The following is a 14,406-nucleotide window of genomic DNA, read 5'->3' as shown; positions in this document are numbered from 1 at the left end:
TTAGCACTCGCTAATAAATGGGCTTCAGTCCAGCTTGGTTCAGTGTTTGCATTTGCATATTTACTGCATGTGCAATTTGATGATGCTATCAGAGGGATTTTTATCTAAAACTGCCATCATCATCATGATGACCTTACTTATTGTACATATTTGGCTTATTTTGATTATAAGTTTACCAGTTTATCCACATTTCCTTTCCGGGGAGCTGTTGCTTCATGGATTGAGGTTATAAACTTCATGCCTTTACGACAGTGTGCGAAACAAATAGTGTTTACCGGAAGGTCAGTGTGCTGCAGAGAGATCTTGTCAACAGTAACACAAGGAAACAACAGGCTGCAGGATGAAGTCGCACTGTGTCTTTGAGGGGTGTAAAAGAACTGCGTCAAAACATTTGCAGTGCTGCTGTACAGCTCTGCTTGCTTCACTTTTTGCTGCTGCAAAGACTTGAGTACAAAAATATTTTAATTAAGAGTAAAAGAAAAGTCCAATTAATGGTTATTTATTTGATTTAACTTCAGGAGGTAGCTAGGCATTTACATAACTGTTGATATCAAACTAAGAGGTTGTTTTGATTTTCTAATCTGAGTTGGGTGATCAGTCATTAGTCCTATATGAGCCTCCAAGAGAGCACAGCTATAAGACAACATGGAGGCAGCAGCAGCAGCAGCGTGGCCTTGTTTGCTCGAAACATCTTGTTCTTGGTATGAAGCGTTGATTAGCTTGTATGAGTCAAGGTAAAAGCAGCACAATTCCTGGTAATCGCTGCAGGAAACTTGACTATCATTATCTTTTCCAAATCAATATATTAACAGCCAGAGAAAGAGGGAGCAGTGTTTGTGGCGCTTTCATCCTCTCATATAAAGGATCAGTGCAGGTTATTCAAGAAGATTTCTGTTCTCTATACATCCAGATCAGATCCGTAAATCTGTTCAGTAAACATAATCCACGGTTCATTTTCTCTTGTATACCATCCGATATGCAGGTCATAACCATTTCGGTGGAACGATCACTGTAAGATACACACACAATAGTGCATCTATTATTTCCAGGAAACCTAGAGCGCCATCTTCAGTTTGCAGCAACACACTGCAGTTATGCTCAGCTTCGAAATTAAAGCATATATGTAGCTTTCTGTGATTATAATATCTCTGTGTAACCTTTAAATTATGATATGGACAAATATATTTCACCAAAGACAAGTCACCTGCCTCATGTTGTTCTTGGGCATTGCTGGCAATGCACAACACCAACACTGCCCACCGCACGGCCCCACAGACACACACGACTCAAGCGCTGGTTTATTGCATGTATTTATTGTCCAGGTACCTTTAAACGGTAACCATGCTAGTTAATGAACAGAAACAGGTCCAGGGTACTGAATGTGCTGACTGGGATGCTGGTTGACGACAATTTCAATTGTACATATTTACATAGAAAAGGTGGAATAAAGTGACAATCGTTGAACGGGAACAACTTTGCAAAATAATAATAATGATAAAAAAGAAGTCTAAACAAACAATATAAAGCTAGTCCCTGGCATTTATGTCTCCACATCTGTCAAACTGCAGACATCATTAGCATAGCAATAAAGGCACTCTGATGTTTTATATACATTTCAATGATCTTAAATAAGGGAAGTTCGCTTTTGGGGCTTTCACAGTAAAAATCATAACAGATTTGACACTCTATATTTCAAAAGAAATAAACAATGAAAATCAAGATAAGTATTTAACTTGATCATGTACTCAAAAATGTATAATTCAACAGACAGGAACAAAGAAAAATGCACTAAATATATTAAACTGATTTAAGTTAAAGGAATCTCAACAACAGCATCTCAACAAAAAAAAAAAGACAAAACAAACAAATATATATATATAAAAGATATTCCTTACACTGGTTTTCTATGCAACAATACATACAATACAGCACTCTGGATTGAAGGTCCACTCATTTTTCTGCCTATTATTCCATAACAAAAAGGCTTTTATTATGCCACATTCCTCACTATGGACTCTGGCACAATGATGAGGTACAGAGACAAAAAAAGGTGGCCTTGAATCTTAATATTATGTCGCTCCCCCAGCAACACTGTACCAGTGCTTTCAGTTTAATTTCGTGTGCTATTCCATTGCAAAAGTGTTATTTATATTGTCAAATGGAGGAGACAGCGAATATAAATTGGCTGACATTCAGTCTTGCAATAATAACAAGATGTGAATGTCTTGTGAGCTCCATGAAGTGTTTCATCTGAATGATGTTTTCAAAATTGATGTTCATATCCAAAAGCATTAAAAAAAACTGCAGTCACACACACCTTGTCCATTGCAACAACAACAAAAGAAAAATCTGGCTTTCATGCAAGAGCTTCGATGATTTAACATAAAAAGAAAATATAATAAGTATACCACATAATGAAGAGGAATATCAGTGTGAAAGGGTAACTCAAAGCTGTACCTACCATCTACTTTTTTTCTCTTTGGTGTAACGTGATCTATCAAAAGTAGATCATTTGCACTAAACAATTAATTCCTGCCAGGCACGAGATGTAGCTGTGATAAGCTAGAGAAGGCTACAGATTAGAAACCAGTTCTTAGCGCAGCCTTTTCCTAACTGATCCATCAACTAAGCAGTGATTAAAGGTTTAAGATGGTAAGTCTTTTGGAATAGCAGAAAACAATGTGTATGGATCATGAAGCTGGAAAAATAGTGGATGTAAACATAAGTGCAACATGTCAGTGTCTGTTGGCTCTCACCAGCTCCCATGGATAAAATGCAGAACTTCAGAGAAATCTATGCCTGAACTCTCCTCTACACTTCCAGTGTTCAAATATGCCTTTATGTGATCTTCATTGCACAAACATGACAGTATTCTGAATACTTTCACTGGCCTTCTCATTCAAGGCCTTCTGTGTTACAAAAGCATGACCTTGAGCTTTTCTTTCACGAGCAGTAGTAACCTCTAAAGCTGAATGCGGCACTTAAATTGAGAGACTGAACATTTAGTCATTTGATGTTTAACTGGGAAAAATTAAAAGAAAATTGAATAACTCAAAGAGTTATTGTTTTCCAAATTTGCACTGGCACTGACTATTTTAAAAAGGGCTATTTGTAAGTTGTCTCTGCTGCTGAATGGGTTTTCTTGTCGGGAGCGGGTGGTGGTGATTGTAGCTTGAAAAGAGACTCAGTCATAATTGCGTTTACAAGACACAAGGTTATAACTGCCCCCCGAGCAGAACTACGTCTTCAGGGCAGATTGGAGGCTACAGTGAGTCGCTATCGGAAAGTGACGAGACGGGCCTTGGCTAGCTGGTTAGCATGCTAACTTCAGTAGAAGCAAAGTCATCATAGAGACAAGAGTTAACATTGGTGTTGCTCTCCACCACTGGAAACAGCTGTTGGTGAGTAAAGGAATGAAGTTTGATGCTGAACTCGCAATGTTTCCTCTAGACTGGTAAATAAACAGCTGTTAATGCTAATGTTAGCCATGTGGCAATAGCAAAACTTACAAATAACTCCCGTAAAGAAGGTCAAATTACTCATCCACAACCAGGATTCTGAATCCCTGCTGACCTCAACCCAAATGAACTTTCAGCCTGATGAAACAACAGAGGTGCTCATGTAACAAACACCTAAATGAACAGACATGTAGTTGAACAGGATTTTAATATCCTGACTGCTCTTACAGTTGTATGCATAAGTTTGGGCAAATGAAAAGTGAGTAGAAGTAAATACAATCCCTGCAGCAAACAGACATTAAAAATTAGTCTTCAAATATTAATGCACTGTTACTTTTTATTTCACGACCCTAAAAAAATATAAAGTAAATGAATAAACAGATATCACAGCTAAGCTTTTTATAAGTCTCTCTATTCTCGATTAAAGAGTTTTCACCCACTCTTCCTGCAGATCACGTAAAAGTTCTCAGACATCTTTTAAGCTGTCTAACACACACAGCATGTTAAAGATCCACCCACAGTGTTTCAGTGATGTTCAGGTCAGGGAACTGTGACGGCTGCTTTTTGAAGTCGTGCATAGTGGATTTTGAGGTCTGCTTTTGGATCACTGTTGAAATGCTGTAGAAGTAAGACTTTCACTTTCTTGACTGACTGCAGGACATTTGCATCCAGAACTTGCTGATATTTCGTCAAGTCCATTCTCCCCTCTGTCGGTACAATGTTTACTGTGCCACTAGCTGCCATACAAACTCAAAACAGAATATTTCCACCTCCATGCGTAACATTTGACAAGGTGTTCTTTTCTTCAAATGCTGCATGGCTCTAACCCTTTGCTCTTCAGATGTTAACTTTTGTGATAAGGTTCCAGGTAAGGTTTTATATCTGAAGACTGTCTATACAGTGAATGCTGCACAGTGGAACCACCACTCCACTCCTGGGTCAGCTAAACCTTCCTGCAGCTCTTTTGCTTTGCCTTTCTGCCCAGCAGTTCCATGTCATATTTTTCTTGGTCTTCTAAATCTTGTCTTCACTTCCACACTCTCCCTCGCCTGCTATTCCTTAATGACATGTCAGACAGTGGAAGTCTCAAACTGGAAGCACTTTGATATCCATTTATACCCTGCCCTTCTTTGTAGCAGCAGTTAGCTTCATTTTAAGATCCTCAGTCAGTTGCTCAGAGGAGCCCATGGTTGCTGAGTGTTACCACAGAATCTAAAAAAAAGTTTTAATGAGTTAAAGTGTTTTTTTCCAGTAAAAAAGCTGGCCAAACTGTTACACAAGCCAAATTACTGTTTAATTTTTTTATATTTTTGAAGTAAATGAAAAAAGTACCAGTGCATTAACATTCGAAGAAAGATTCATTTGATTAATTTTTTAATGTCTTTGCTGAAGAGGTTGTATTTACTTTTCACTTAAAATCCACACAATATGTGATTTGCCCATGGGGGCCAAATTGATAACATCAATATCTAATGTAGATTTTGGATTAGGGCAACCAAATTACAAACCAACTTGCATAGATATTCACCTTTTCCAATAATATCTTTTTTTACAATAGCATCACATTTACTGTCTTATTCGAAGGCAGTTTTCTTTTAACTTCAGCTGGGTTAGGTAAAAACAATGCACATCAACACAGCCATCAACTACATTTACATGCAGTATACACCAAATTACCAGAAAAATAAAATTACCTGTGCAACATGCAATAATGCAACCTGATAAAACAGCCTTGCAATAAATAATAACTCTGTGAAACTAATGATGATCAATTTACAGTGAAATTGATTCCTATAGTCATTTTTTAAGGCTGAGATTGTGGTGGTGAATTAGATTGCATTATACTTAAGTGTTACTTATATGTTGTATTTTTGACTCCATTATAAAAGCACCACAAAGTCTGAGCCTCAAAAAGGACCATAAATGCATCAAAGACACTGTGCTGTTATATTGGATCGCATTACCCTGTACAGGCGTTTATATTTTTCTGGTCACTCAGTGTTTGGTGCTTCAGAAAATCATGTTGCAGCCTAAACTGAGACATAGTCAGTGATTTATAATAGAATGAAAGTGCAGCCTGACTGAATGCCACAAATAAAGAACTGGTGAGTGAAGTATTAAAAGCACTTAGAAGAGCATAAATATTAGAGTCCAGAGAACTCTTACAATAAATGAGAAAAAAAAAATCAGCCCTATAAAGGATTTTGATCGTCTTCAACAGGGGCGACACTCCTGCTTCAATTGGATTGAAAATTAGCATATTAAATACTTAAATAGATACAAAATTTTGTTATCTTTTAACACAAACTGTACACATCTGGTACCAATACATATAAAAATTACAAGTGCGATTACTTTAGAAAGGACACTCTGATACATCATATCAAAAATATGTAGCTTTAGTAGCACTTTTGTTCTTCGTTTTATCTAGTAAACTTTACAATTCTAATTTACACTCCAAAGACGTGAATGAGGTCTTTTTTTTTTTTTCTTGTTGCTGCAGTGGAGCTGCCCAGCATTAATGTCACAAGTCGTCCGCTGTGACCACAGCTTTGCTCTTCAACTCTTCTACTTATATCACCTTCTTCTCCGCTCCTCCGTTCTTCATCGTAAATCACTTCCTCTTCACCATCCAATCGCTCCTCTGTCCTTCACACGCTGGCTTTTAAACCTCTTCCTCTTCCACGTGCACTTCAATCAATTTTTTCCACTTTCCCAATAATCTTCTCCTCGAAGATGGGCAAGACGGCATCATCGTCACGTACCTCTTCGAACACCACCCCGCAGTCGAACTCGTCGCTTACCTTCTTGAAATAATACCTAAAAAGGTGAGGAACAAAGTTAAGCTCTGACCTTCACTTACACTATCTGCCCGGCAGATAAGACACACATTACATCAGAAACTAGTTGGAGTTCATCAAGTTTTAACATTTGAGATTCACCTGTAGCACCCTTATAAGGCAATTAAGTTTAATAAGTTCTCATTTTTAATCAGTTGATCAAGCTATAATTCATCATGTCTCTTTAATTTGTCAGAAATGAATGAGTAAAGAATAAGCAATGTAGGAACTGTGGACTTTCAGAATTAGAAATTTTGTTAAAAATCCTGACCTAGACAACAAGATCCTAATGCAATCCTGCTCGCTGACAGAATATGTGTGTCTTTAAATATAAATGTCCATAGAAATCAAATAGCAGCATAAATCTCACCTGTAATTTCCTTTCTTTGTTAGCAGCTCTTTGAACTGGCCCAGAGTGACGACCCTCCCTTTGACCGACGTCCTGTAGGGTATCTGCTCCTCACAGAAGTAATACGCCACCACAGTGTTTTCACACGGCTGCTTTTTACTGGCTTTGTGTCTGCAGAAGGAAGTAACACAAAACAATTTAGAAAATCTGTGTACATATACATATCAATATATCAATATATATACAAGGTCTAATTTAGAGACTTTCACCTGAAATGGGTTCATAGGGACAACAGTTTACTAAAGGGAATTACAGTTACATGCTCACATTTCTAAGTAATTGTATAACAGGGGAAACAATGACAGTGATGCAAAATTATTAAAGGATTAAACAAACAAGTCAAAACACATGGAAGGAGCAGAAATTTTATAGAGAATGAGGCTTAACAGCTGTGTGTGTGTGTGTGTGTGTGTGTGTGTGTGCGTGTCTGTGTGTCTGTGTACCTGGCAAATCTGCAGATACAGTTTGTGGCAACATGTGAACCTAGTAGATTACTTGTAAATTGTGTTTTGATTCTGGTGACAGTAACTCTTAATTTTTTTTTCTGAAAGATGTTTACATAACCTCTCAGGGAACGGGGAAGTCAGCTGAGGGCTGAGGTCATTCCATGCCTTGCATCTTTAAGGGTGAACTTTCTAATCAATATTTGCAATTACAAGAGGCGAGTGAAAAGGTGAACAACGAGAGGCTAACGTCCTCCTGATTCACATGCTATTGAACAGGTTAAACAGGTTATGAGTTTTGGATTAGAACAGACTAGTGAACAGAAAACAATGTCTTTTAATAATCAATTCTAGCGTGAATAGCTCTGAGGCTATCTAAGGACAGCCTATATTGAGAAAAAAACAGCTGTGGTAAACAAGATGATGAGCATTGTTTCAACAGGATGTATGGGAGAAAAGTAAAGTGGTGAACTGAAATGAGGCTTAAAAACAAAATATCTACAGATTTCGCAGTAGACAGTTTTTCTATTTTCTCCCAATGTAGAAAATAGCTTAAAATACAGAAAGCTCAGTGGATTACTGTGAACATCTGGAACAGTGTTCCTGGAAAGCCATGCTACTGTTGAGTTCAGGTGTTATTTTTAGATGCTTAGAGCACCAGAACCAAGGTCCTCTATTGTATCATGGTGGCAGTGAAAATGTCATCAGCAGACATCCATCCATCCATTATCTATACTGCTTATCCTTGTAGAGTCGCAGGGGGCCTGGAGCTAATCACCGCTGACAATGGGCGAGGGCACGGTACACCCTGGACAGGGTCGCCAGTCTATCACAGGGCTAACATATAGAGACAAACTAGCACTTGCACAAACATTCATACCTTTTCTGCAATTTGGAGTTAGTGCCAGTTAACTTAATGTACAGGTCTTTGGACTGTGGGAGGAAGCCGGAGAGAACCCATGCAGACACAGGGAGAACATGCAAACTCCACACAGAAAGGTCCCAGTCCGGGGTTCAAACCCACAACCTTCTCACTGTGAGGCAACAGTGCTAAAGCCACGAATATCTGCCAGGTTATTCAGTATTTTTTGACAGTATCAGATATAAATATATTTTTCCCCTCCCCACAGCTGAGTGATGTCAATGAATGTCAATTAGTCAACATATTACACAATGTTGTATCCATCTGTCCTCTAAATTAAAGATGACAACAAGCAGGAGGAGGCCAATTTTGCAACTGGCCATAGGGGGCATACAATTTTCATGACAGGATATTATGGGGTAATTCAGATGAACGCAGCTCTTGAGATAAAATCTGTTAGTTTCTAATATTGGTGCAGATGAAAGGTTTTCAAACGCTCGCGGAGGCAATTGCTGTACTTCAAAAATATAGCACTCTTCATCAGAGTCGTAACTCAAGTCAAAACTGAACACACACACGTCAGTGGTAAATGTCCATAAATCCACTTTGAGAATATAAATAAAAGATATTTCTTATAACTCCAGAACTTGCCCGTGAATCATGTTTTTAGGTTCTCTGTAGTATCAAAATTAATCTAGTGATAGTTGTTTGTAGGTCCGCGGGTGCAAATAGGAACTCCTAATAGCTAAAAGTGCACACATTTAATGCCTGTCTCGATGGTAAATGGTAAATGCACTGAACTTATATAGCACATTTCTAGTCTTATTGACCACTTAAAGCACTTGACACTATAAGCCACATTCACCCAGACCGATGTTACATTGGGGCCAATTTTGAGGTTCACTGTTTTGCCCAAGGTCACTTTGACACAGCGCCGGGTGAACCGGGAATCGAACCACCAACCTCCTGATTAATGCACGACTCCCTCCTGCGCTGAGAACATAACCGCCCCCCAATCTTCTTTGAAGGGATACCTGTGCACAACCATCACCCCCAGTGTAGATCAATACAATCCAAAAATGGATAAATAAATAATAATAATAATAATAATAATAATAATAATAATAATAAGTTACCATGCTTTACTAGTATTTTTTTACTGTTGATATTTCTTCTTTTTCATGACCAACATCCTCCATCTTTTCTAAATTACAATCCCTCAGCTGTATTTTCCCACATCTTTGAGTGTGGACACTGGAGGTAGTGAAGGGTTCAGTCAGTCTTCGTGATCCGACTACTGAAGGACTGAACCCCCGGTCTTCACAGGTCTGACCAGAGGCTTCGCCCACTGGCAGAGCCACGTAACCTGCCTTTCATCTGCCTCTTACACAGTTCCCCTCCATCTGTTAAGTACCCATCTGAGACGGCAGTCAAACATCAAACAGAAACATGTTTCTGACAAAACATCAAAAAAAAAAAAAATTATACTCCGGCCGGAGTCTGCCTTTGCATGAACACAGAAAATATACACGTCTACTTCCTCTGTGATCATCTCTGTGGGAAATAACAAGCAAGAGATCTGAAATGTTTTCTACCATCAAGCCTGATCCTTGTAATTTATACTCTTTACACCAGGGTCATTAAAAGTAGCTCTTTCCTCAGTGGTTGGCAGGTGTGTGTTAAATCTCATAGCCTTGTAGCCATTATATAGGTGTGATAATGATACTGCAAACCCAACCCATGTCCATTGCAAGGTTATCAGTAACTACAGCTAACGAAATAACGGAAATTAGATGTGAAAAAATATTTTCGTTAACTGAAATAAAAATAAAAATAAACAAATAAATAATAACTAACTGAAACTGTATTGTGTGTTTCCAAAACGAATTAAAATAAACTACAATTATAGACAAAATATCTTTAGTTTTTGTCTTTGTCAGTTTATTTCATACATAAGCCTATGGTATATGAAATCTATCTTCCAATTTTTTTGGCTGTGCCCGATGGAGCAGTATCTTAGCAGCTGTGTGGCTCTCAGTGTACGACCAGTACATGTGCACTTTAAGTGTCCAAAACACTCCCTGTATGAATTATGTAAAGTACAACATGAGAAGTATTTTATTGTTAATTAACTGCAGTGATGAGCCGTAGAGCTGCAGCATCTACAACTAGAGCTGGGCAGTCCGAGTTAATTTTGAGTTGGTTCTTCTAAATGAATCGAACTTCTAGAGTTTGTAGGATTTTTCATGTTTTTTTTCTCGGATTGACTTGACCTGTATCTCACCTCAGAAGCACAATTACACACATTTTGCACTTAATGCTGCATCTTGTGTTGACTTTTTACTTATTTGTGCCCATATTTACATTTCATGTACTGTTGTTTTCTGTTTTTCTGTCTAGTTGAATATTTCTGAATACATTTTTAAAATGGTACAATGGTTACACAATACTTTTTTTGAATCATGCCCCTAAAAAAACTAAAACTAACACTGAAACTAATAAAAACTAAACTAAAATAAGCATTTTCAATAAATAAAACTAAACTTAACAAGTAAACTAATTCAAACTAAACTCTAATTGAAAAGCAAAAATACACAAAACAAACTAAATAAATATAAAAACTAATGAAAAATGTTAAACTATTAAAACCTTGGTCCATTGCTTTCCTTTTTCTGGACATCCTATTGTACATTATTGCTTGCTCAATAGCCTCCACTGGCATAACATGCAACATGCCATGTAAAAGCGAGCATCCTCAGCTGGTTGAGTTTCATTCCAACATTAATCAACACAGGGAAAAGACACCAAACAAACTTGGGGATGACATACAGCACACAGAGAAGGGAATTAATTGCTGATTTCTAAATGCCTCTTTTAGTAGTTCTACAAACACACATAGTCCTGGGTAACTTAACTACCAGTGATGAAAATGGGAGGTAAGGTGGGTTGGCGTGACCTATGGGGAATTTGGGGATAGTGGGAGAAGTTACTGGTAAGACACAGTGGACATACTCGGGCTCGGAGAACTCGCTGTCAGAAACGGCGGGCACCACGCTGAGCGGAGGGAACAGTGCAGGCCTGACTGCGGTGCGACCCCTCTGGATCACCTCCATCACATACCTGAGGGACCGAACAACCCCAGCAGTTAGACACAGACCGGCGCTAAAGGAGCACACAGGCTAGAGAACACAAGGGCAACTGTTTCATTTAGACAAAATGACTAAGAGGACAGATCCAGCTTCTTCCCCCGTGGAGCGAGTCAAATAGATTCTGTTTAAAAACTGCATTTCTTAACCGGACAGGTAACCGTGGCGATGAGACATGTCCGTCTACTTACCTCTGCTTGGGCTGTAAAGTTCCTGACTTAATCTTCTCCTCTTCAAGCCGCCGGCAAACCTCCTCCAGTTGGATGAGGGGGCTGGGAGCTGGGTTGGGGGGCATGGTGGGATCCTGGATGAAAGGGTGAGACGGCTGCACGTTGTTCCGCAGTTGGGCGCTGACGCACGGGTACGCCGAGCCTGACCTCTCCGCCGAGCTAAGACGGGATCCCTCATGGCCCGTAGTCCTCTTGGACCCAGCGGTGCTCCTGAAATGTAGTTTGCAACAGAGACACACTCATGGGTCTGTGGAAATCTTCGCGTACATAAACAGGTAAAAAAAACTGTTGCCAAACTGTTGCTATGGAACGGGAAACGCTTTCCTGCATGGCAACACAACCAGGTGTTGTGAAGGTGGTAAAAAGGCAGTTGGGAATGCTTGCACTCAGATAAAGTTAACTGTCATCACTGACCCGTATGGGCTCCTCTTATGTTGAACCATTTCTTTCTGTCCTTCCATCAGCCACAAAAGGATCTTCTGTTTTTTCTCCATCTCTTCTCCCGGCCCCAGCATGTCATACGGCCGCACATCCTCACCTTTCTTGTACACTCTTTTACACTGTGTGCCACCTTTGCTACTGCACAATAGAAGAAAACAACTGGTAAGAGGTAAAGAAAAAAAAAAAAGAAAAAACATTCTGGGTGCATTCATGCCATAACAGGAAGTAATGCTTGTGTTTCGTACCTGTACCCTGTATGCTCCATGGGGTTGGATCCCATGCCATCGGCGTAGCTGCGAGACTTTGATCCATAATGACTCGTCTCCATGCCCCAGGGAAAGCTGCCGTGCACACGTACGGCTGCCTCGGCCTCCACCTGCTCTTTGGGCTTCCCAGCGCCTGTGTGGTGGATGTGATGCGCATGTTTGTGGTGGTACAGGTGGCTGGTCTCTCCCTTAACACCATGCCTGGATGGGTGTTTACCCTGGCCTGACGACAGTGGCATTCCAACTCCCATCCCTTTGCCCCCTGGAAAACTGTCTGGTGAGCGCGACTTGGGAGAATGGCGCCCCGTCCCTGGCGACTGGCAGCCGGGAGTCCTCATGACCCGCTGGACGTGGTCGTCCAGGATGCTCTCTGGGTTCTCCTCGTGTGCATCTCTCAGAAAATTACCACTGTAGGTGATGTCAGCGTAGCGGGAGTTGTAATTCTGCGGATAAGCACCAGGGGGGAACCTGTGACCAGCTAATGATGCAGCTGTGGACATGATGACTTCATCACCATCCTCTTCCTTTAGTATAGAAACACACAAAACAAAACAAACATCAGTTACAGGAAAAGATTAAACCCAGACTAAAAATCTGGAAATATAAAGCCTCTTTACAAGGACAGGGCACTGAATATCTGTGGCATATAAATTCGTATACATTATGCATATAACACGTTAATAAAACTAAGCCATATAAAATATATCTGCATGTATTATATTATTTTAACAATTTATTTCCTAACACATTTCACAAAACTGAGGATCGTTTCCACGAGGGTGCATGTTGTACACATTTCAACCTGCAGGTGGCAGATTTTCACCACGTGTCCTCTCATTCTTACTGCAGAGGTTTGGAGACAAACCAGCAATACAACAGTTCCAGTTAGATTCAGGGCACATTTACGTTCATGTAATGACAAGTGCAACAAATACAGCCTCAGCTCTGACAGCATCTGGCCCGCGGGGGGAGGGAATCATGAGGTCGGGCTGTTGCAGGCATTCAGAGTAGGTTTCGATAAGCAGGCCCTGTAGGGGAGGGGAGGACGCGCAGTGATGAAATAAAACACAGCGGTCGATGGAGAAATTCAGTCGGTTCAAACCGGTCAGGTTCGGATTTACTGCAAAAATCACGAGGAAACGTAAATTCTAACGCAAACATTTTATTTTAAAGCTAAATATTTCCCCAGTGTTTCGAATACAGCTGGAGTAGTGAGCACCATACGGCGGAGCTTTTATCTGAACGGCATCCTGTGTAAAGTTAGAAACACTTTGGCAGAGAGAGGAGGAAGGGGAGAGAACAAAGGGGTATAGTAGAAAGACAACAGTAGGTAGGGGTTTCTCTTTTATTTTCTTGCCAGCTCATGCCCAAACTTTTTAATGTCAGTGATGTTAATAATTAAATAAACCTTCACTTGTGAACATGCCAAAAAAAAAAAAAAAAAAAAAAAGAGTTTGTTATTGCCCTGTGCTCACCCTCCGTTTGCTATGACCACATCAAACGTGGAGCAGAGGCATTCTCAGCCTGTTCCTACATAATCTCAACTTCCCTGTTCCCACCTCTTTCTTAAATCTAAGCAATGCTCTAAAAGACGCCGCACGAAGCCAAATCTTTTTTTTTTTTTTTGGCATGTTTTTAACAACTGATGCTTCTATGTGTCTATGCACCAGCTCCAGATATCTGCGTTAGCTGAGCCCACTGGAAGTTATTCGTGGAACCGTGACATCTTCATTCGAGCACATCCCCACCCCCATCTGAAAATAAAATTTTGAAAATCCCTCGGCAAACAATAGCAGATATTTGACGCTCTACAAGTTAGCTTAGGTGGCTCCTGGGGATTTACTGATGATCTGCTAGCTCATTCATACAACAGCATGCCTCTCATTATGAGGACTGATAGCGCACATGCTTGCATGCTCTGTTACCTTGTTAACACCAAATAAAAAAACGATTCAGGCGAACCACGACCATCCCGCTCACATGATCTTTCAGCCGTTCATTTATTTATGTGAATAGCACGCTGCTGCTCTTGTGTGTATGAATTATCCTGTGCAGAGCTGAACTACAGGGCCCATTGTTCCAAAGAATTATGTTAGGTGAAGCTATAATTTCATTCTTAGCGGATTGTGTGACAAGAGCTGTGGGAAAGAGTTCCTCACGTCGTCACAATCGTTTTCTCACAGCAATAAAATGATAACATCAATCTTTAACCGGATGACAGATTTTTATGCTGCAGAAATTCTTCATGCATTATAAGCATATCATTTTAATACCGCTGATATTACGGTTAAAGAGCTGACCCCCGAGTCCA

At 39.9% G+C, this 14,406-nt stretch overlaps 1 protein-coding gene across 5 annotated transcripts in view; it reads right to left on the bottom strand.

Moving 5' to 3' along the window:
- Window positions 1-1,294: 1,294 nt before the first annotated feature.
- Window positions 1,295-14,406, bottom strand: part of axin1 (axin 1) — a 34,188-nt gene continuing 21,076 nt past the window's right edge. For 4 of the 5 annotated variants that reach the window (XM_056401780.1, XM_056401779.1, XM_056401778.1 and 1 more), the window contains 6 exons: window positions 12,075-12,619; window positions 11,803-11,967; window positions 11,350-11,598; window positions 11,025-11,132; window positions 6,669-6,818; window positions 1,295-6,278 (listed from right to left, as the gene is read on the bottom strand). In XM_056401780.1, coding sequence (XP_056257755.1) covers window positions 6,152-6,278; window positions 6,669-6,818; window positions 11,025-11,132; window positions 11,350-11,598; window positions 11,803-11,967; window positions 12,075-12,619 — 1,344 coding nt within the window. In that variant the 3' untranslated portion in view covers window positions 1,295-6,151. The remainder of the gene's footprint in view (window positions 6,279-6,668; window positions 6,819-11,024; window positions 11,133-11,349; window positions 11,599-11,802; window positions 11,968-12,074; window positions 12,620-14,406) is intronic. The other variant, XM_056401782.1, reaches the window with a different exon arrangement.

This window comes from Seriola aureovittata, chromosome 17 (genome assembly GCF_021018895.1).
Source record: "Seriola aureovittata isolate HTS-2021-v1 ecotype China chromosome 17, ASM2101889v1, whole genome shotgun sequence".
Classification (NCBI taxonomy): Eukaryota; Metazoa; Chordata; class Actinopteri; order Carangiformes; family Carangidae; genus Seriola; species Seriola aureovittata.
The sequence above is the reverse complement of the archived record's forward strand: the minus strand, read 5'-3'. Positions and strand labels throughout refer to the sequence as shown.